This window comes from Polyergus mexicanus, unplaced genomic scaffold (assembly GCF_030449975.1).
Source record: "Polyergus mexicanus isolate NDT 795.1 unplaced genomic scaffold, iyPolMexi1.0 SCAF_1, whole genome shotgun sequence".
Lineage (NCBI taxonomy): Eukaryota > Metazoa > Arthropoda > Insecta > Hymenoptera > Formicidae > Polyergus > Polyergus mexicanus.
Window position 1 is genome coordinate 13,833,876 of NW_027223321.1, and position 22,710 is coordinate 13,856,585.

Here is a 22,710-nt window from a genome sequence, read left to right on the forward strand (position 1 = left end):
CACGTTCATCGACTTCCGTCCTGACCGGTTTACGCAACAGATCGAGACGGACGGTATCGAAGAGGAAGAAATTTTTGTCGGGCGAAGAGAAAATCCTCGAAAGGATGTTGCGCGTCGTAGCGTCACGCGTGGCTTCGGCGATGGTGCCCAGAGTGACGGCCACCAGCCTCGTCGGTGTACAGAGCACTAGGGCATCCCACGGTCCCAAGGAGACCGATGAGGAGTTCGATCAGCGATATGTCAACTTCTTCAGCCGCAACGACATCGATCACTGGGAAATTCGAAAGGCCATGAATGATATGGCTGGTAAGCTCGTGTCATCGATTAACGTTCCTTCGTAAATCGGCCAAAATGACATTTCTCTAATTATATTTGAACTAACTGAGACTTGATACTTAGTCTGTTTTTGTCGTGACAAAAATACTAGAAATGAATGAAAAGACGTCAATTCCTCTTAATTGCACTGCGTTATACTTCTTAAGTGGAATCTGCAATGAATGTCTTTTAAACAGCTTCTTTTTGATCGATTCCAAAACTGTTTTTTCTTAGATTTAGAGGGAGATCATCATTCATTGTACTTTTTCATTAAGTTTTCAATTAAAACGCAGTTAAAATTTATTTGGAGTTGCTTGAAGAATATGACTTTCACCTATTTTCTCCCAAGTTTTATTTTGCTATAAGCTCTTTATTTTCAATCATAAATTATATCTAAAACTCTGACCATTTTTATTGAAAAATAGATTTATTCTAAATTGATCGATCAATTCATGTTACCAAATTTGCTTATGATTATTGAAATACCTAATTTAGAAGAAAAAATAGAAAAGATAAAAGTTTAAAGAAGCATAGAAAGTGTAGCTACAATAGAAAGAACAAAATTAAAATATCAGTAACAAATCGCCATCCTTAATTATCTATATTATGAAATATAAGTGTGTTTATATTTTTATACTGTCTCGTTTTCTTGTTAATACATACAGATTGTAAAATATGTGCTAACAATTATATATTTGATTTAGGTATGGATAATGTGCCAGAACCGATCATTATATGCGCAGCATTGAAAGCTTGCAGAAGATTAAATGATTTTGCGCTCGCCGTAAGATTCCTAGAATCTATAAAAGATAAAGCTGGATCACATGCCGACAAGGTTTATCCTTACATTCTTCAAGAGATCAGACCCGTTTTGGACGAACTAGGCATCAGTACGCCCGAGGAGCTAGGTTACGACAAGCCGGAATTAGCCTGCGAATCCGTATACCATATGTAACAGGTTACAAATTATATTATAAATATTAGTATTTATATATTCTCTTAGCTGCTGCTTCTGGTGCATATGATAAAGAATAATTATCGGCAAGACAGAACTTTCCATGTATCTGCATTATCAGCAGCGTTGTTAAATAAAAAACACGATTGTCATAATTATAGTCTATTGTTCATTAAAAATTAAACGTGATTAATTATATTATACATAGAACTTGTCACAATTTAATTTAAGACTTGGTTGCAAAAATATATGATAATATTAAAAATATTTAAATTGCAACAAATAGTGATCATCTATTTTTGGTAAAGAAAAATCTGTACTAAATTGCTTCAAGACATTGTTGTTCAAATCACAAATTTCGAGACGTTCTATGGATTATTTAAAGATTGTCGGATTCGCCTTTTTTTTCCGGACGTCACATATGTTGCATTGTAAACGCGATTGAGTTGTATACAATTGTATTGGCCAATATTATTCATTAATCTCAATATTAAGTAATTAATTTGGAGGCAAAATTGAAATCATGATACGATAACATATTTACAAATTATATGACATGGAGATTGGAATAATATAGCAGAAAAGAGTCATGTACACATACGTCTATAATTATCTAAAGTCGTAATACATATTTTTTTTGTTTCTTGAATGACATTTAACTTAATTTATGCTCCGTGTGTGCTTTGTTACAAACAACAGAGGGAAAATATAACATGTTTATCTTACATATACATGGATACTGATATATTACATCATTAATATAGTGGCTTTGAATCTTAAAAAAACAACGCAACAATTAGTATCTAATCATGATACGTTTTTAATATAGTATTTATTTCTAATCTCAACTCTATTTCTCCCTATAATGTTATAAAAATCTCTTTGGTATTATTACACACGATTTTGAGAGCAGTTTGTTGTTTCAATGTTACGATCTTTAAGATAAATGGTCATTATGTAGTTTCCCAACTCAATTTACAATTTACACAATCAACATATACAATACATACTTATATAATGTATGTTATATACAACAGAAAAAAATGGAAAAGTAAAAAGAGTATAAAAAAGTATATATCATAATAGAGGAAACAAAATTATTACAAAAAGAGATGGTTCTAACTTTTGTCACCGCAACATTGAAACAAGATTGCACGCAAAAAATACACCTTTCATCGCTTTAGATACATTATATAAAAATGGATTGATGATTTAAATATCATATGTGACACAGTCCGACTATTTAATGTAAAATAGAATCCTTACTTTTGATTACCTTCAAGTGAATCGAAGGATAATATATATGTATATGAATCCTGGTTTTTACAATCGCATATTCTGTTTTAGAAAATTAGTACATACATACATTCGATCGTAATTTCGATAATTTTCAAGAGATTGACATTAAAATAATCCTTCATAGCAATATAATTTACTACCTTTTTTTTTATCGCGTTGATAAAAATCATACGATTTTACGATTGCCCTTATCGATTATGCTAATTAAAGCGAGTAGTAATAGTAGAAGTAGTAAGTGGTGCAATATAAGATTCTTGTAAAATAAGATTATGGACACACGCTTCTCTCGCGTTGGTGCGTATTGAAATTTCAAATCCATTAATATCCTGGTTTTTTTTTTGTTTTTTTTCCCCCGAAAAAACATACATCTTACATCCTATTTGTACCCGTCAGAAATGCTTAACTTTTTTTTTTTTCATTATCTCTACTATCGATTCTTTATGTATATATTACATATACAGGAGCTGTTTTTATTTATCTTGACCATCTGGACCCTCATTGCTTTTAACACGGTGCGAAAATTTTTTCGCACCATTTACAGAAAAGCAACAGATGTACTCCAAGCGTTCGAGATAAATAAAATTCTGTATATTGTTACATAACTCTGCGATAGAAAAAGAAAATGACCGGAATTTTCTGATGATCATACAATTCAAACACATATTACAGTTCGAAATATATCTCGAATTCAATTTGAGATCTGTTCTTTATAGGTGAACTGGCTGCACTAGTCAGAATTTATCTTTCTCCTTCCATGTAGAGAGAAAAAGAAAAACTATAAACTAATGCTATTAGTGCAAATAGTTCAGCTATAAAGAACTTTAATAGCTCCAATTACTCAAACAAATTGATCACGCGATTCGTTAAATCTGTGTCTGATAGCAATTTTTTCATTCACTTGTAAACATAGTCTCGATGTTCATAGACTCATAAACAATCAATTTTTTTGAAATCGAATTGCATGATTTTTCTCGTTTATTTAGACAACAAATATTTGTAAATAAAAAAAGCTTCATGCCTTTGTTAAATTTTGAAGTCAATTATTTTGTGCTAATGTGAAAATCGAAGAAAAGAAAAACTAAACATATTTTCTTTACTGCGCTATTATGGAAGCGGAGGAGCTTTCATGCTTGCCATGGTATAATTATCGAAAATAATTAAAAATATATGTCTTTGGCGTGTATATCAACCTGATTCTAAGACTAGACGAAAATATATGCTTGCGCAATACCGGAAAGCACGTTTGATGACTTTCGGTAGAAAAAACAATGAAAGATAGATAATGTCGCAAATTATTTGCGAAAACAGAGACAGGGCATTCGCCCAGTGCGATGCGATAGACATCTTTGAAAATTAATACTACATCTGAAAAATTGAATTGCAAGTGACCCTCAAGCATTTACGATGAATCTCGAGTACAAATACTCTAGACTAATCTTAATCAATATTACGCACTTGTCCATTCTCACTTTCGGATATAATCGCTGTACGCAGTCAGAGCAAGACACACTACACAAGTACAGTGACTCAAAGAGAAAAAAAGAACACAACACCAATCCATTACTAATTCTCTCACACTTTTATCTTTCTTCCCCGTGTATCACCGTGGTACACGCGCATACGTGCGCGGGTGATATGGAGCGATTTCGGATTAACTAGATTACACTTAAAACACGAGTTTATTCCGGGCTAGATACAGTTTGTTGTTGTTGGCTATCCTCGTCCTTAACAACCTCAGCTTGCATAGCCTTCGTCAAAACATTGGCGTCCTTCAACGATATTACTTGAAGGACTTGATGCTCTCCGGCGGCGTTTATCATAGTCATAGGATGACCCTGTATAGTGACAGCCTCAATGGTGGTGTCGCCGTTACCTGGCTCTACCTTGGGTACCTGTACCATCGGCGTTACCACTTGCATCGTTCCGTCGCTTTGAATGTTGGCCACCATAGTTTGATACATACTGGCGGACACTGGCACAGTGATCACTCCCGAGACTGAGACAGGATATCCTGAAACAAACACGCAGTTAACGTTCGCGTACTATCTGTGACCTGGAACGCGCAGTGATTTATATTGCACAAATTGTAAAAGAGAATAAAAAGAAAAAATGATAAACAAGTATCTCAATTATACTCACAATGCGACAAGAAGCTGTTTGCAAAGCACTAAAATCGAACCAACGATTGAATCTGTGCGTGATTAAAAATTATGTTGTTCGCACTACGAATTTTTTATATTCGGAACAATTTTAGTATCTATAGTAACAATTAAACTACTACTTCATTTTATACAATCGAACATGTATTGCATTATTTTAACCCTTAATTGATACATCCTATCTTTTTTCTTTAACTGATCTTGCGTCATCTCTTTTATTGTGGTAATTTTATTTGCGAAACGAAAAGAATATTAAAACGGAATTACTTATACTGCTATCGAGATGGAAGTATAGATGATATTATAGGTTTTACAGATTAGAGGATAAGGGAAATGACAATCTACTATGTATCAGTTAAGAGTTGAAACTTGAAAAAAAATCATAGAAGCAGAATCATATATGTTACGTATATATCGAACAATTTGAAGACGTAAAAATAATACCATTTAATCAATGTGGCATGTGTTAAAAGAGAGAAACAGATTTAATATTGGATACTTAATTTAATCCTATAATCTGATAATTCCCTCTTTGTCACCTTTTAACTTATATATTATAATAAAGAAATATAGTTAACGCTCTATCTAAGAAAACTAAGACGTTTATAAGGGGCAGCATAAGTGTTTAAGCTGTTTGCAAAAAAAAAAAAAAAACCTAAAATTTCAGGTGTCACATGAAAAATCTCGTAAAGCACATAAATGCCAACACGACAGACACATTATTTATTACAAGCAACTTAAACACAGAGACTGCTAAGATGTATAAAAAATAATAAAACATCAACAAAAGATACTCTATGTACAGCAAGTTTATTTTTCTTCATTTAATTGAAGTCGGTAAACCAATCTTCAGTGATAATGATAAATATAATAGTCGTAGAACAGTTTCTTCCATTATTGTGGCATCTTTTAGTCTTTCATTTTTAGCCATTTATTAAGTTGAAAATTTTAAGAATCCAATAGCGAAAGATATGTCTTTTCTTTAAGTGATTATCTGCAAATCATTTTTTTTTTTATTTGAATCGTTATTAAACTTTCTGCAGGAGAGTTCTTTGACATATATAGCTACTATAATAATTTCTTTTATGTACAAATGTGTGTTATACATGCATTATGTGTAATACATACAGAGTGGCCTATTTTATACAGGGTATATTTGAAATGATGCACTAAACTTTAGAAGCGTATTCTAGAGGTCAAAATAAGACTTTCTTTTCTTATAAATATGGGTCTGCAAACCTCTAGAATATGCTCTTAAAGTTTAATGCATCATTCAGATACACCCTGTATAATGCATTGATATTGTTCGAAAATCAGGACTTTCATCAAAAAATGTTTCATACAAAAGTTTTGTGATTTTGAGGAGGATATAAAATAATGCTATTGGTTTGATCTTGGATGAATATCATGAGATTATTTCAAGGTTATCTTTATTTTTTAAATGAAACTATTATTTATTTATATAAAAAATGAAGATGATTTTGAAAAAATCTTCATCCAAGATCAAACTAAAGGCAACATTTTATATCTCCCTTAAAATCATAAAACTTTTGTATGAAACATTTTTCAATGGAAGTCTTGGTTTTTGAAAAATATCAATACATATATTGCACATATACAAGGTGGGGCATTTATATTGAGACATCTCTAAATATCTAAAAAATAAAACAAGATAGAAAGAAATGTTTCAGACGAAAGTTGTTCAGTTCTAAGGGGGTCATAAGATGGTGCCATTAGTTTGACCTTGGGTGAAGGCACTTAGGAGATTTCAATGTCAATCTTGTTTTTTTAAATGGAAACATCCCAATTTTTTTACATAAATCGATTCCTTGCAATATTCTGTATAAAAAGTTATAGGGATATGATATCCAAAAGTTTAATAGTTTACGAGATATTTTATACTTTATTTTATTATTTTATTTCGACATAATTTTACATAAACTATGAAATATCTCATAAAATTATTTATTTTGCAATAATGTTCCTTTAATATTTTAAGCTCAAAAAATGAGACAATCAATTGGTGTAAAGAAAATAAAACAAGATTGACATTGAAATCTCCGAAACCTCTCCACTCAAGGTCAAACTAATGGCACCATCTTATAACCCCTTATGAACCGAACAACTTTTGTCTGAAATATTTCTTTCTATCTTGCTTTATTTTTTAGATATTTAGATGTCTCAATATAAATGCCCCATCCTGTATATACATATATATGTATATATATATATATACACACACACAAGAAAAACTTAATATATCTACATGCATATTACATATAAATAAATGCTATTCTTTTAAAATTGAGAAAATTCAAAATAAAGTAGCATAAAATAGCATAAAGTAACGCATAAATATGTCAAATAAATGATGTAATCTAAATCACATGTCAAAGTGCAGATATTTTTCTTTAATTAATATTTGAATACGGTTATTTTGTGAATCACATATAAATGCGCTTTTTGGATTCTTAAAGAACAAGATTTTAAATAAAGCGCTGTGCGTAGCTCCATTTATATAAAATTGCTATGTATATATAATACAAGGCAAATACATAAACTCTATTCCACATCATCCTACTCCGTAATACAAAGTAGTACAACACATATAGACATGATTACCGATTGGAGCATAGCAGACAGCATGCAAAGTAACAAAAAAAAAAAAGAAAAAAAAAGAGGAAACGCATTACTGCTCGATCATCTCCTGGCCGGCGACGGTGCAGAGCCTATAAAAAACTGTTTTACCGTGTCCATCTTCTCCAGTGAGGATGATTTGACCATCTTGACCTAATGTCGCTTCTGTAACTGTATTCAGATCAACGGCCACACTAGCACCATCCGTACTACCGGCTACTTCTGCTAATGCTTGCACTTCTCCTTGACTTGTATGGATCTAAATGCAATCGTAAACGAGATATATTTGTACTTGTATATTATGTGTGATTAATAATGCAAAAAAAAGATTTTATTCTATTTTTTTTTAAATTATACAACATATTAAGAATGTTATGAATTTTCTTGTTTCTAATCTAATTTTCACAAAAAGATAATTTTCTAAAAAATAATAGAACCCAATAAAATGTATATTTCAAAAACAATTTGGAATGTTTAAAATTATATATTTTATAAAATAAAATATTATATTAATATGCCTGCTATAATTCCATTTTCCTTTATATTATCTGAATTTTGATTTGTATTCTTAGAATGAAGGTAATCTAGAAATAAAAAATTGAAAAATTCCTTATAAATATCATGTTTAATATTTATATTGATTTCTCGTACTTCCATCTGTATTTGGTTCATATATAGCGGCCTTTACTTTTATATATATAAGATTTTTATATATTATATCTAGACTGCTAACGTAGTTATGTTTCATATGGTGGCATATGAAACAAGGACAGCTATTTACAATTGGATGTGTGTGAGTGTGTGTGTAGTGTAGTGTAATGTATATGTGAGTAAGTGTAAAAATATAAATGTGTATTTAATTCAACTTTTGTGTGTGTGTGTGTGTGTGTTCTGCCCAATTGTAAATGGCTGCCCTGGCTTCATTTGTCACATTGCTGTTAACAGGCTAGGTATAATATACATATAGAAGTTTGTGTGAGATACATTTATATATGAAGAACATATGATAAGAACAAGTGAGATTGATGTCTGATATTATTTTGTTTTGTTTTCTTAAAGGTCATATCAATATTAAGCTTTCTTTTAACGATGACAGTAATCAAACTTCAAATTGTTGGTGTAGAGAATATAATTATATGTGATTAAACAATTCAGATTATTGTATCTTTATGACATTTTTTACTCAAAGTGATTTCCCAAACAATTTATCAAAGTTTTTTACACTTGTCCCAAAACATCCTATAGACATTTTCAAGAATTCCTTAGAAATTAATGTTGTAGAATTTATAAGACATGCTATATGAAGTTTGACATAGATATCTGTGAGTTCCTAGAGAATACTTACAGTAGCGACTCCTTGAACTTGGGCTGTTGTACCATCAGGTAAAGTAATGATCGGTGTACTAGGATCCACTTGTATAATTGAAACTGTACCATCAGGATTTGTTATTGTCTGCAATACAGTTGTCGGATATTGGGCTGTCATCTGTTAAACAATTATAGATTAAATTATTAAATTCAATGTTATATCAGAGTTTCATTCCAAAATTTCGCGGATTATCAATCTAGCAGAAGCCAAGGTGACGAAGAAGTGAAGTATCGAAATTGAGCACAACAGATGTGTAAAAAATAACACCTTCAATATAAAATAACATAAGAATTGATCTTAATTCTATTTTTCTAATAAGAAAAACACAAATTATATGAAAAATACTTTTCTAAATACTATCTGAAATTTTGAAATGAATAGACTTTGCTATATAGATACATTATTTCGTATTTTCAGAATGACAATGAGTTGAGAACTCTGCTTTTTGAAGCAGGATTTTGGAATGCAACTTTATGTTGAAGAATATTGTTGAACATTAATTCTAATTACAGTTTAATTATAATTTGAATTACAAATAAATTCATTCTCTATTAAATATTCCACAATAGATAATTATATGAAAATTAAAATATTTTAACATATATCCCCTTTAATTATAACATTCAATAAATAGAGTAACAGAAAAAGCAATTACAACTCAAATAAGGGAAACCAAACACAAAGTGGAAATCAGAACGATATCGTTTTCTCATAAAGCATACATGTTCAAAATTATATGAATTCATTCTTTCTCCTTGAGACATAGATTATATAGAAACAACATGAATGAAAACCAAATTTCGAAAGATTAGAGATCAAGGTAAGAAAAATATTAGTGTTTTTAAATACCAAAATAAGAATGTTATACACAAAATTGAAATTGAATAACCAGTAATCGAGATATTGTTTCATGCAATGCTATTTTAAATTCTATTTTTATTTCTTTATTTACTCCATCCACTCCCACCTGAGTGGCAGTGGCAAGAGTTGTGGGAGACGCGGCAATGATTTGTGCTGGCGAAGAGTTTCCCTTAGATGAATCCGTGCTGTTGAGGCGAACAACTCCCACCGTCTGTTGCTGTTGCGACTGTCCTCCTCCACTTTGCCCTTGACTCGATGAATGTGACGGATGCGACGAGGAATGAGGCGTCGCTTGTTGTATCAGAACATTAGACTTATCATCTTCTTCACTAAATGCCGGCAGAAGATCTTCCCTTCCGTGGAATTTATAACAATTTATTACAATCTGCCGTAGTGCGTGAGTCCACGAGATCTAAAATTAATCGAAACAATAGATTATATTGAATAGATTGTATGATTGATTAAATTTCATTAAATCCTTATCAAAAATACATATGAAATAAATAAAGAATAAAATAGAATAAGAGGGATAAAGAATAAAATAAAAATATTATTAAGAAATAGAGATGTATTTCTTGAATCAAATTTTAATTTTTTCTCTAAAAAATAATGATTGACATTTATTTTCGTTTAATAAATAATCAAATAAATCTAGCAATATTTCAATTATTTAATTAAAGCAGTGATATCATATGGAGATAATCAAAACTGTTCTTATTGGTTTTCACGCACCTTCTGCTTTTCGTCCTCAGATCGCGCGTCCATCCGGACATTAGCCCAAGGTAATTCCTTGGGCCACCATGGTGGTCGTGTACTGTCTCTTCCCCAACCAGGTTTGCCTCTGCCAGTGGAATACTTTAGCATCAACGGAATAAAGGCTCTGAGTTGTGCCTGCGTCATTTTTTCTACCGGAGTTGGTATACCGTCGATTATCAACGGCGGTAATTCATATAGTGTTGGATCCTCTTGCAAGGGTGGCGGTGCTTGTTGTGCAAGGGCGTTCTCAAGTTCCTCCATGATAACGTTCCTTAGATTTTTTACTACATCTTCTAACGGTTTTGCTCCAAATACTTTGTAACTACTATTTGGTTTACCCGGTGTAGCCACTAGCACTACTGCCTGTTGTCCAACTCGCGTTGCAAATTCGTCAATGGTTTGCTGCAATAATTCATAGCAATAATATGTAAAATTATAAAATATGTTACACACATATACACACACACACACACACATATATATTAATTTATGATATGTATATATATAAATCAGAAAATATGATACATATTATAAATATATTAGCTTTTTTTATGAAGGGTCGAATCTTTATAAGACAGTATTTTATAAAAATCCTAGTCTTTTTGTAAAAAGACTTTATATAGAGCCTACAATATATATATATATGATCTAAAATAATATCCATATTATACTTACTCTAAGTTTTCTTAAAAGCCTATTTTGTTGTCTTTTTCTGATGCTGGGATTAGTTTCGAAACTGTGAGGTCGTTTCCGCTTTTTGGCTGATACAATGGCAGCAGCTGCAGCGACGCCGACTGGTCCTAAAGATTTTTTAATGCGGGAGAAACGTTTCAATTGTTACAGTTCTATGCCTTTTAATATGTCAATATAATCAAAAAGGAAAAAAAAAAAAAAGTTTTTCAAAAATATCTTTTCATTACTAATATAAAAACAAAAAAATATATTTATATAAAATGAAAAAGTTTATTTCAACAAATTACATTGACATATTAAAAGTAAAAGTGTATCTCTAACATAATCGAACAAAAATGCGTGAGCAAAAATGAAATAAAACGTGTTTGAAAAATCATAGAGAAATTGTGATTTAAAAAATAATTGCAACATAAAAATAATTGTCATTAAGAGAAAAAAGTTTTGAAAATCTATCTTAGCAAATAACAAAGAAAGAATGAAGTATCAAGAAAAAATGGAATTTTGTAGATGTATAAAAAAATCTTATATAGGATATTTCACATTGAGTCAGAAAAAGAAAATATACAGAATAAAAAAAAATATAGAAAAATATAGAATTACATTCACAGTTGAAACTTGAGATGGAAACACAATATGATGAACATAATTTGTCTAGATTGCCTCATTTTTTGAATTGAACTTAAACTATTTCCATTCTCATAATACATAATTAACACTTACAAAACATTGATGTATAAACTCGCATTAATCGCTTTTACAGTATCAGAAAAATATGGCATTAATATATGATTTTTCTATAGTATAGTTAATTTTTGAAAATTAAACTTAAATTGTTTCCAATCTTATAATACATTATTAACATTTACAAAACTTTGATGTATAAACTCGCATTAATCGCTTTTATATAAGAAAAATATGTATATAATATATAAAAATATGATTTTTCTATAGTATAGTTAATCAATCTGCTTCATTTTGAAATGAGAAAGAAGAATTGAAGATGATATTTTGATTTTCAAAATTTTTAAACTTCCATGATAAAACCACAAGTTTGTTTCAACCAGTGACGATGAATATAATCTATAATCAGTGTTGATAATGTAAAGCAAGAGTGTAATGTAAAGATACAGCACACAAACATTGTAAAATATAAATAAAAGCAATTGACAAATTATTTATATATTAATTATAAATAAATAATATTAGTAAAACTATGAAATATAGCATTGGGACAATATACATGCTTTACAAGCACATAATTTTTACTAGAAAGTTTTATTATAACTATCAAAATCTCGCTTTGAAAAAAATAATATTCAAATACAAGTCTTAAGTGCATAAATTTATAGAAGCGATTATATTTATTTAACATCTGATAAGTCTGATATGCAAGAGATAAGAGATTGTAATATTATGTTAAGTTACAAAAGAGATCTATGAGAGAGAAAAAGAATTTATCTTGAAAAAGATTAATGTAAAAAGATTTTATACAAATATATGTATTATTATGTATATATTATTATGAGACAATAAGTTCGATATTTTAATACATATACATATATAAAGGCATATATTATAATATATAAAGGCATTGTTTTTCCTTCTTGTATAGAGGCTATCTTTAATTGTACACAACAAAAGCTTCAACCCTTCTTACTTGAAGTTCACTGATCTTGATACGGAATATTACCCATAATGCTAAACGATGCCTCGAGGACATCCTGCTAATTGTGCTTGATTTGTAAATAAAAGTGATTAGGAATAGATCGATCACTGAGCAAAATCAAAAACTGAAAAAGCAAAAAATGAGAAATCACCATCAATGTTTTTTTGCCAACCTGCTGCAGCGAGCTGGGCTGTGACGTCATCGCCCATAGCAGCCGAAAGAAGATCTCCTTCCTCGTAAGTCTCTGACCCGCTACTAGGCTCATCATCGTCGTCGTCCGAGATTCTGTCCATTGTGCCAGTCTCTGCGCTAGGCAGAGACACCATCTTCTTCTCCTCGTCACCCGTTTTGGTATCTTGTATATTGAAATCACTCGTGATAGAGGAAGTCGTCGCGTCGTCTCGATTTGGCAGTTTCAATTTCCTTTACATCACCTTAGCCTGATATGTAACAGAACATCGTTCTTTTTTAAAAATTCTTATATAGTAGTCGTTGAAATACAGCAAAATTTTATTTGTTAGAACATTGGAGCTATTATTTACAAATATTATTCCATGCATGAGATGTACACGCGTTTCACATTACGGGAAAACGTCGCGTGTTTGGAGCATCGGTGAGCAAAATAAAAGCACGTGTATTCAGTTTCGGAGAAAAATATGAAGAAGTATAATTCTTTTGAGCATATATAAATATAAATATATACATATACATTATATATACATATATATATATATGTATGTATGTATGTATGTATATATGTATGTATATATGTATATACTACATATATACACATATATATGTATATATACATTTTGCACAACTGACGAGAGAACATCTGTTCCTGTCTGCCGTGAGCGACGAGACACCACTCGCGCGGAAGACTTTCGCCGCGATGCATCCTCCTGACGACGCGACTCCTAGGTAGCGCGTGTGCACCCTGTATGCGGCTCTCACGAATATCGTCGGCACGTTTGATGCTACACAAAACATAGTTGATCGGCGACAATTGCAGCAACGACGACTGCAACGGTAGCGGTGGCGGTGGCGGTGGCGGCGGCGGTCGCAACGGCAGTGTGGCGGCTGCCGCGTCTCTCCTCCTCCTCCTCCTCCACCTCCTCCACCTCCTCGTGACATCTCGCACGCAAAGTTGACAGACGGACAGGCGACAACAAGACAACGCGCGATAAAGAACGCGCGCGTATAAGAGGCGGCGAGAAAGAGAAAAAGAGAGAGAGAGAAAGATAGAGCGAAGAACGCAACGGGACAACGAGGCGGAGAGGGAGACGCGGGGATATGCGCGTTTATTCGGACCGATACTTTGGGGGGGCAATGAAAATGCGCAGGGCACACGCAAAAGAGACCACCACCTCCGGGTAGCCGCGGAGCTGCTCACGACGGCTGCTCGGTAACGCGGTAACGCGATGGAGCAGGCCCAGTGAAAATCGCGAGTTGCGTACGCACCTTGGTGTGTCCCGCGGAGTGGATGGATGGATGGAGATCAGGGAGGGCTCTCTCACACGTCAGGGAGAGAGCTCTCTTGGCGGGGAGGCAGCGTGCCTCGGCTACGCTCTCGCACCACGCCCCGCGCTCGCGCTTATCATCACCGTGGCCGGTCACCACACACCGCACACGCCGACGCGTCTACCTCAGGATGCGTGATGACAACGCGCGACAACGTTAGCCGCCATGGCCGGTATTCGGCGGCGGGCGTATCGATCGGTACCGAGCGGGCCTCCATCACCACCACCACACAACACGAACGGCGGCCACGGACCGGCCATCTTGGGCGAGCCTGCGCGATGCAGGCCCGCCCGAGCAGACGATGCGAAATTGCCCGGATTTCGGGAACGTCGCAGACGCCGCGCACGGCCCACCCCGACCGTCGGATTCTCGGCAGCCAAATTTGCGCGGCCACCGCGCCAGCACTCACCGTTTCCCCGTTGAAGATCCGCTAAACGCCAGCAGCGATCCGAGAGAACGCCAACGCCATATACATATATACAAGACTGAAGTAGCACGATTGGCGGGAATCGCTGGGGCACGCGTCATGGCGGACGGCGTACCGTCGCCGCCATTGGTCGGCGGGACATGTGACGCACGACTCGATGTAATGTCGGACAACATAACCTGTCTGCGCCCTGGCTGTGTATGCGATAGTGTCATCGCCCGAGAGAGAAACCAAACGATCGTTCGCCATCTCCGATATTTGATGACAATCCGATGATCGTAATTATTATCCAAGGTTCGAGACATTTATTCACGCTTTGCGGGCGTCTCAAATCAACGAGCACATCGCAATCATCCTTATCGCTATATTTGCCATTGTCGTATCAAATGCAAAGTTGACGAAGCTATCGATTTTTTTTTTCAATTTCTTTTCACATTTTTCTCAGAAAAATTTATCGCCGATTTTATTTTATAAGTATGGGAAATTATTTCATTAATTTCCCACTATTCTTTTCTTTTTTAATTTTGTTTTCGCTCTGTAAAAAAAAAAAAAAAATTGGAGTTCGCAAGTGATGAAATTAAGATAAAAAGATTGACCTTAGATCTTAGCCTAATTAGTATGCAAGAGATTATTTTGAAATGAGATTTATGCTACTGTCAGTATGATTCATATAAATGCGAAAATGATCAGAGTCGCTTCAACATTAATTCATTTTTTTTTTTAGAATTTATAATAAAATCCATTTTTGTATTTTCATCTATATATCCTAAAACATACACAGAGAAAAACAGCGTAGCTGTCAAGAAAAGAAGTCCATCACAGATACTATTACAATGCTGAACTATTTTATAATCATACTTTCTGACATGCTTCAGAAACACATTTTTTTTTTTTACAATTACACATCTACAATATATAACTAAACACAAAAATATATAACTAAACATATAATAATGTTATATAAAATATATATAGCATAAAGCAGCTTTACATATCACATCTCTGGAACAAAGTAAATCAGAAATTATAAATTTTACATGCATTAGTGACCAATTGAAATTTCTTGGGATCTAAATCTCGTGAGGCTTTTTTTTTGCACATACATTTGTACCTCGTCATTGTTTTAAATGAACAAGATTCTATAAATCATTCTTTAAATCATTTTAATATCACGATATTCTTTCTCTATCGATGCATAGGCGATTGATTCTTCGTATATATGTAATTAAGAATACATAAACATAATTTATCATAAGTCTGGAGATTTAGAATGAGACATTATTTTGAAAGTATTTAGTTAGTATAAAAAATAGCAAAGTATTTTATCAGTTTCTAAGCCCATGGTTTGTTCTTGTTACATAACTTTCCAAACCAACCAGGATCACAGAGACATGTGTTATCCGGTTGACAGGTTCCATTTCTACATGGTCTCGTACACGTCGATCGTTGCGGCGAACGTCTGCCAATTTCGCAATGGTTACCTTTAAAACCCTTTTGACATCTACAAATATTATTGCCCTTGCATTTACCTCCGTTCAAACAAGGGATGACACATTTGGCTGAAAAAACAAAGAGATATATGAATAAAATTTTTTTCATTCATTAGATTTTACGCATAGCAATAGTAAAGATTTCTCAAAGTGTACACTACTTGTACTCACAGAACTCGCAGTGTAAACCAAAATAACCTTTCGTACATTCGCAGACATCCTTTTGCACACATTTTCCTCCATTCAAGCATTTCTCCCTGCAGATACCTGAAATTTTAATTAATGTAGTCAGTTTTGATAACCCAAATACTTATTAAATTTTAATCCAAATTTTACAGAAAAATGTTACACATCAGAGGAGTGGGAATACGAATGGCCAGCACATCAGCAGCCACGAGCGCATCTGGGAAAGTATTGGATTCGATACTAAGGGTCGATCATGCTGGCGAATTGGGAGCGGATAGAATATACGCCGGACAAATGGCCGTATTAGGTATAATCGTTCCGAACGCACAAGAGAGATATAGATGTAAATTGAAATTCTGACGGAGAATTTTATATGCGAATATCTATAGGCAAGACGACAGTCGGACCGACGATACAACACATGTGGGATCAAGAGAAACGACATCGCGCCAAGTTTGAGGAACTAATTCGCAAATATCGAGTTAGACCCACTGCTCTTACTCCGCTGTGGAATATCGCCGGCTTCGCCCTGGGTGCCGGTACTGCACTCATAGGCGAGAGAGCCGCCATGGCGTGCACTGTGGCGGTGGAGACCGTGATCGTCGAGCACTACAACGATCAGCTACGCACGTTGATGGAGAACAAGGACGGGAACGTAGACGAGGAGATACTCGAGACCATCAAAAAGTTTCGCGATGAGGAACAGGAGCATCATGACACGGGTATAAATCACGGTGCCGAACAAGCGCCTTTCTACCAAGCTCTGACGAATATGATCAAGTGTGGCTGTAAGACAGCCATATCCATTTCCAAGGTGATATGAACCCGTTCACCGTTAAAGAATACCATTGTATGTGTAGATATTGTAATTTATAATTAAGGTAAGGATGTAATAAATTATCGACTCGAATTTTTTATAGCAGATGTGACAAGTTAATTTCACGGTGTCCTAATGATTGAAACATGTTTCAATCACTGATCTCTTTTCATGGACATGAATAGTTGATCTTCCTTTGAAATAATTTCAGGGGAATCTATTAGATTTTTTTGAATTTTATATATATAATATAAGATATTACAAAGAAGATATATAATTTCAAACTAAATAGAGGAAACAGACGTGAAAAAATCTTTTCTGCAATGTAATTTCAAGTAAATCTTTATGGATCTAATAAAATTAGTCACATGTACTAGGATGACAAAAGATTTACTTGTATAAGTGGCGTATTTATGTTAGTTTGTACAATTTGTTATACCTCCTTCACAGTAGGGTCCTTGATATCCTGGTGGACACGAGCACACACCCGGTGCCGTGCAGTTACCACCATTCATACACTTTGGATAACAGAGCGCTTTGTTACAATGAGGTGGTCCTAGATAACCGTCCGGACAAGGACCAGGATTAGGCTCTGTAAGAAATAACATCAAAATTTAAAAAAATATATATTGCTGTAGCGCACACACACGGGCGCGCGCGCGCACGTATTCAACAATTCAAATCTCTGTATAAATTCCATTAAAAACAAAGAATACTTCAATAATTGATGTCGAATACGATTTCGTTAATCCGATAAGATAAGATTGTTGCATGCAATCTCACACATGCAGATTTAATCGGATTCTTTTTTCAAAATCGTGCGATAAGCCACGAATTTTAGATCATAATATGATATATGTTTATTTAATGACTAGATATAAAAGCGAAAATTCAAAATCTATATAATCTTATTTTATTACTCGTAAATGAATATTCTTAATGATGAGAAAAAGAGAAATCCTTTAAGGAGAATACTCATTTAGCTTAATAGAATATATAATACATTCGCGAAAAAAGAAAATAATGACGCAAATTGAGAAAAAAAATGATTTCAATCTATATTTTTTAATATTAGTTTTGAAAATATTGCATGAGATGATTAAAATAAAGCATATATTTTATCTTATTTTTGTGACACACGCAAACCGTGATTTTTAAATCTTATTTTAAACATAGTCAACAACTTCGGTCAATATAAAAGATAATTATTGGTGTTTGCACATTTGACATGCTGTGCTCCGAATTATCAATGTATTATCACAAGAGCGATTATATATCGAGTATCGTATTCCGCCTATCTGAATTCGAGTAAATCAAAATAATGGCCTGTCATGTGGATCATTATATTTGCTGTGTTTTATTATTTCTTTTTATATTTTCACAAGATCCGTATGATAAACTCGATCAATCATTTTGATCGCATGCACATGCCGTAAATAAATCCCTTTCGGGAATTTTAATATTTTATCAACACCTTTATGTAAAATTTTTTAATATAATGTATATTTGACTTGATGATTGGCAATTTAGAATGCACATAGATCGAGAGAGCTGAGGATAATGCCAAGAAGGCCGAGTGGACTCGCATGTTCTTTAAGTAGGCAATTAGGCACTTAATTCATGATTCGCGGGCGAACAATGACTCGAGAAAGCGGAGAGCCAGCTAACGCTTAACGAAGTGCCGAGTAAAACGAAAAATGGATGCTAATGTAGAAGACATACAAGCACAAAGACGGTTGAATCTGGAATATATAAATATTAATATATTTGGGTGAAAAGATAAACTAAAGCGAGTAATCTTTGATCGTCATATGACAATTAATATTTCCCAAATTGCGAAAGTTGTGTGTCTCCTGAACATAACATCAGCGCAATATTTGCGTTATTTAATTGGAATTGAATTAATAAAGTAATTACAAACAAAGAATTGTACGTTTTAAGACATCGTTAATAGAATCTAGAACGAGTGGTTCATGTCTTCTGTTATACAAGAGGTAAGCTTCGCAAAAGCGGTTTACATATCTAATCTGCGATGGGTCCAAAACCATTGCGCGGTATGGCGCATCTGAGTTTGTGAAATACACTTAAAAACTTTAGAAAGAATTTGTTAAAAAAACATTTTAGAGAATTTTCTTTTCTCTTTTATAATACTAATCTTTTTTTACAGCTCAAGAATAAACATAAAAATAGCACACACACAACATTCAAGTATTTGAAAAAAATGTAAACCAAAAATGAATCGATTCGCTACTCCTTTCGATATTTTACCTGCGTTGGCATTAGACCAAGACCTCGTCACAATGTTCGAGGTTCCAAGAGCGATCTTTTAACGACTTAACAACCGTAAATCTCTCCGACACGCCATGGAGCGAAGATTCGACGCGCCTACTTTACACAATTATCGGACCCATCGCTGTGGTCAACAGGTAGGCAGATAGATGGGTAAGGGTATCGTTTTCTTATAAGATATCAAAATGAACGTTCACACGACTACAGGTACATGCAATAGCTATCGAAGAAGAGAGGCAATCGAATATGTGCGAACCGAATTTTACGTGCGCGTAAAACGACACGTAGCTTCGTCGTTTTCGGACACGTCCGACCATCCCTCTTCAAGCAACTAATCAAAAGAGCATGCGGCAACAAATTAGGCTGATGAATTACTGCTGATACAGAACTGTATGTGCGAGCGAAGAGGTGGTGATCGTGGGCGCGACTGTCGCACTCACCGCGCACGCTGCATTCTTTTCTTAAACGGAAACGTAGCGGCGTCCCGTTCAGAGGTATCCCGTTGCGCGACTCGATCATTAGACCGATCCCGAATTGCGCTATACCCTTGCCGGCGCAAGGTAGCAAAATACTGAACTCTGCAACGGACAAAAAAAGATTCATTATTGACGTGTTCGTGTATGTTTTAATTCACGCATGCACACGCTCGATTATTTATATCCAATCTGTACAAAGCGATTTATTTATAATTCGTGAATAGCGTGGATGGAAGATTCGTCAAATTCAATCAATCAGATTTCTATATATCATTCACGAATCGCGAATTACGAATCACAAATTGCGAATACGCGCATAGTCTGGCGCTAGCTTAAAAGAACAAAAGTATTGTACATTCTGTTTACATAACACAGAGATAATACATATGTCGCAGGTTTTATCGATCAAGTTATTCCAGCGTGTTCACAACGAAAAGTAATAACGATGTGAAATAATAATGGATCGACAATTTATCTAATCTGTTTATTATGAAGCATTTAGTATTCGAAATTGTCAAAAATAACTCGTACATGTCAGAATTTCAGATTAAATTTGAAACGAAAGATTTTTAAAACTAGAAGAGAATGCGAAATATATATATATCCGTGCAAACAAGTAAAATATTTTCGTCTGTTAAATATTGGAAGATTTCACGCGCTGCGCAACGAGACATCTTCACCTTTGGCTATGTAAATAAGGACTGTCGACGCGGTATTTCTTATGCTACGCCATAAGAGAGATTAAAGTTAATGAAATATTTATAATTTTTTTTATAAAGCAAATTCATATTGCTGTTATTTTAGAAAATTGTGAAACGTCAATAATACATTCTTAAATACAAATATTATTAGCTAAAAATATCTCGCTGCGCGATAAGAGCTAAATGTGCATCATATATAAAATCGAATATTCAACTCGAATCAAATATACTTCAACTGACGAACGCGAAAATGCTATTAAGCACAAACGCTACATTTCGTAGACAAACGCTTGACCGCAATTTCCACAATTATTCAAACCTTAAATCATTCTATTTCAAGGATTATTACCTCTGGAATGAAAAATCGCAGATGATTCTTTCGGTTAAGCTTTCATGAATCTTTTGCAATATTTCGTTTGCAAATTTCAATGTTTGTCACGAAATTCTGACGATATACATAGCATAGGAAAATATATATATATATATATATAGTATATATATATATATATATATATATAATTTTTCTTAAAATTTTTTATTATACATAAAATATATCGCGTGCATAAATTCTTACGCGTTATTTATATTTGCTTATATTTGCTTCATATTTCATACATGCAAATAAATATTTTTTTTTCACTTTAGTTACAACTTTAGTTACAAAAATATAAATTAAAAATATATATTTTAAATTTCTGTTACCTTTCGGTCTCTTGGGCACCCGTCCTTGCGTTTCAATCGTAATTGATGGAGTTTTCAAGATGCTTTCGTCAAACGATTTCAAGCGAAAAAAATTGTAATAATACTTTTTAGCCCCGGCCTTCCACGTAAAGTTTACATGCGATACCTCGCTTGGAATTATCGGCAATTTACTCTCAAATTCTGGATCCAACAGAGGACTGAGCACTCTACCCTCCGCAATAGCGTATATTTCCATTGCCAGTCCTAGATCATAAAAATGCAATTTTTTTTGTACATTGTGACATGTTTATTAATTTTATTATTAAAAAACAGCACGGAGGGGGGGGGAAGAAAAGTTATTTTATATGAGTAGTATTTAATTTTTCGACGGTATATTGCACTATTGAGCTTCATTGAAGATACATATATTTCAGGTATCGCGACGAGTCACCTGACAGAAAGATAATTGCAAAGGGAGAAGAGATGATCGCTCGAATAACGTGTACCGCTGAATATCTTGGTTTGCTGCTGGTCGATCCAGAGAGATATATCGGACTTTTGCGCGCCGTTCCCGGAGCGATGCTTGTGCCGGGCGAGCGCGTCGTCCAGGAGTAGAACGAGCGCCGTCGCCGCGGCCAGGATGGCCGCAGCCGATCGCATAATAATCGTCCTCGACGAGTGCCGCTCAGTGCCACCGCCAGGTGTTGCACGCACGACACCGGTATGAGGAGGAAGAAGAAGAAGAAGACCGCCCTTTTCCCGTGGCAGTCGTAAAAGAAATAAAAAAAGACAAAATACACAGGTAGATAGGTAACGCAGAGGGCAACGTTTCCCCGATTGCTTATCTCCTGCGAAAGCGGAACTCGCGTGCCGTCCGTTCGACGTGTGTGAAATCCCAGATTTCACGCCGTCACCGCGGACGTCACCTGCGGTGCGGAGAAGATCCTCTCCTATCCCTCCCCCCCCCCTCTCCCCGATGTAAGGTGATTTCAACGCGCGGTTGTCCACCCCCTCGATCGATAAGGCAGCAAAGGGAAGGAAGATGATCGCTCGAAGATGATCCCTCGCGTGCGTGCGTGCGTGCGTACACGCTTCGCGTACGGTGCGATGCGTGTGAACCGCGTCGCTCCAGCAGACTGACTGGCTGACTGACTGACTCTCAATGAGAGGGAGGCCGAGAGACCCCTCTGTGAAGAGCGAGATAGAGATCTCGCAGACGGACTCGGGGGCACGCCGGGGAGAGCGAGCTCGAACGTGCCGCCAGAATAAGGCTGCGTGCACAATGCCCTCGCAGAAAAGAGCATCACTTCGGTTTTTTACACACACTAATGTACGATGTACGCTTTTCATTTTTGTTACCATCTTGAAAAAAATAAGCCTTGAAAAATTTTAATTTACGCATATTAATGTAT

At 34.5% G+C, this 22,710-nt stretch overlaps 4 protein-coding genes across 10 annotated transcripts; 2 read left to right on the forward strand and 2 right to left on the reverse strand.

The window, feature by feature from the left end:
• On the forward strand, positions 1 to 1,425 carry Cox5a (Cytochrome c oxidase subunit 5A). The gene is made up of 2 exons (XM_070301824.1): positions 1 to 306; positions 1,020 to 1,425. Exons 1-2 carry the CDS (start codon positions 105 to 107, stop codon positions 1,268 to 1,270), a joined length of 453 nt encoding a protein of 150 aa, XP_070157925.1. The 5' UTR covers positions 1 to 104; the 3' UTR covers positions 1,271 to 1,425.
• A 432-nt stretch (positions 1,426 to 1,857) lies between these two features.
• On the reverse strand, positions 1,858 to 14,727 carry Ewg (DNA-binding protein Ewg). Of its 4 annotated transcripts, none has more exons than XM_070301760.1 (8): positions 14,641 to 14,727; positions 12,883 to 13,150; positions 11,027 to 11,151; positions 10,328 to 10,753; positions 9,702 to 10,007; positions 8,711 to 8,851; positions 7,477 to 7,624; positions 1,858 to 4,580 (listed from the first exon to the last, which is right to left on the reverse strand). In XM_070301760.1, the coding sequence occupies exons 2-8, from the start codon at positions 13,034 to 13,036 to the stop codon at positions 4,249 to 4,251; spliced, it is 1,632 nt and encodes a 543-aa protein (XP_070157861.1). In that variant the 5' UTR covers positions 13,037 to 13,150; positions 14,641 to 14,727; the 3' UTR covers positions 1,858 to 4,248. The 4 variants fall into 4 exon arrangements, with proteins under 4 accessions (XP_070157861.1, XP_070157843.1, XP_070157871.1 ...); XM_070301742.1 differs by having other exon boundaries at positions 14,172 to 14,685; XM_070301770.1 differs by having other exon boundaries at positions 9,804 to 10,007; positions 14,172 to 14,681.
• On the forward strand, positions 14,071 to 22,635 carry Coq7 (ubiquinone biosynthesis protein COQ7, mitochondrial). Of its 3 annotated transcripts, none has more exons than XR_011447376.1 (8): positions 14,071 to 14,952; positions 16,487 to 16,641; positions 16,724 to 17,184; positions 17,258 to 17,745; positions 18,682 to 19,145; positions 19,319 to 19,577; positions 19,648 to 19,934; positions 21,733 to 22,635. XR_011447376.1 is itself a non-coding variant. In XM_070301806.1 (3 exons), the coding sequence occupies exons 2-3, from the start codon at positions 16,491 to 16,493 to the stop codon at positions 17,155 to 17,157; spliced, it is 585 nt and encodes a 194-aa protein (XP_070157907.1). In that variant the 5' UTR covers positions 14,073 to 14,952; positions 16,487 to 16,490; the 3' UTR covers positions 17,158 to 17,244. The 3 variants fall into 3 exon arrangements, 1 of the variants encoding a protein (XP_070157907.1); XR_011447375.1 differs by having other exon boundaries at positions 14,072 to 14,952; positions 17,255 to 17,745; XM_070301806.1 differs by lacking the exons at positions 17,258 to 17,745; positions 18,682 to 19,145; positions 19,319 to 19,577; positions 19,648 to 19,934; positions 21,733 to 22,635 and having other exon boundaries at positions 14,073 to 14,952; positions 16,724 to 17,244.
• Positions 15,531 to 22,286, reverse strand: Shf (WNT inhibitory factor 1). Of its 2 annotated transcripts, XM_070301782.1 has the most exons (6): positions 21,805 to 22,286; positions 21,320 to 21,562; positions 19,881 to 20,018; positions 17,591 to 17,743; positions 16,320 to 16,415; positions 15,534 to 16,217 (listed from the first exon to the last, which is right to left on the reverse strand). In XM_070301782.1, exons 1-6 carry the CDS (start codon positions 21,956 to 21,958, stop codon positions 15,991 to 15,993), a joined length of 1,011 nt encoding a protein of 336 aa, XP_070157883.1. In that variant the 5' UTR covers positions 21,959 to 22,286; the 3' UTR covers positions 15,534 to 15,990. The 2 variants fall into 2 exon arrangements, with proteins under 2 accessions (XP_070157893.1, XP_070157883.1); XM_070301792.1 differs by lacking the exon at positions 19,881 to 20,018 and having other exon boundaries at positions 15,531 to 16,217.
• Positions 22,636 to 22,710: the final 75 nt, after the last annotated feature.

What these genes read in the sequence shown, in the direction of transcription:
- Cox5a (XM_070301824.1), top strand. Translation starts at nt 105, where the DNA reads ATGTTGCGCGTCGTAGCGTCACGCGTGGCTTCGGCGATGGTGCCCAGA. An exon ending in GGCCATGAATGATATGGCTG is followed by an intron (nt 307 to 1,019) that starts GTAAGCTCGTGT and finishes TATTTGATTTAG; the next exon opens with GTATGGATAATGTGCCAGAA.
- Ewg (XM_070301760.1), bottom strand. Translation starts at nt 13,036, where the DNA reads ATGGTGTCTCTGCCTAGCGCAGAGACTGGCACAATGGACAGAATCTCG. An exon ending in CTGAGGACGAAAAGCAGAAG is followed by an intron (nt 10,008 to 10,327) that starts GTGCGTGAAAAC and finishes GATTAATTTTAG; the next exon opens with ATCTCGTGGACTCACGCACT. An exon ending in CTCTTGCCACTGCCACTCAG is followed by an intron (nt 8,852 to 9,701) that starts GTGGGAGTGGAT and finishes ATTGTTTAACAG; the next exon opens with ATGACAGCCCAATATCCGAC.
- Coq7 (XM_070301806.1), top strand. Translation starts at nt 16,491, where the DNA reads ATGTTACACATCAGAGGAGTGGGAATACGAATGGCCAGCACATCAGCA. An exon ending in CGGACAAATGGCCGTATTAG is followed by an intron (nt 16,642 to 16,723) that starts GTATAATCGTTC and finishes GAATATCTATAG; the next exon opens with GCAAGACGACAGTCGGACCG.
- Shf (XM_070301782.1), bottom strand. Translation starts at nt 21,958, where the DNA reads ATGCGATCGGCTGCGGCCATCCTGGCCGCGGCGACGGCGCTCGTTCTA. An exon ending in AGGACCCTACTGTGAAGGAG is followed by an intron (nt 16,416 to 17,590) that starts GTATAACAAATT and finishes TTAAAATTTCAG; the next exon opens with GTATCTGCAGGGAGAAATGC. An exon ending in TGGTTTACACTGCGAGTTCT is followed by an intron (nt 16,218 to 16,319) that starts GTGAGTACAAGT and finishes TTGTTTTTTCAG; the next exon opens with CCAAATGTGTCATCCCTTGT.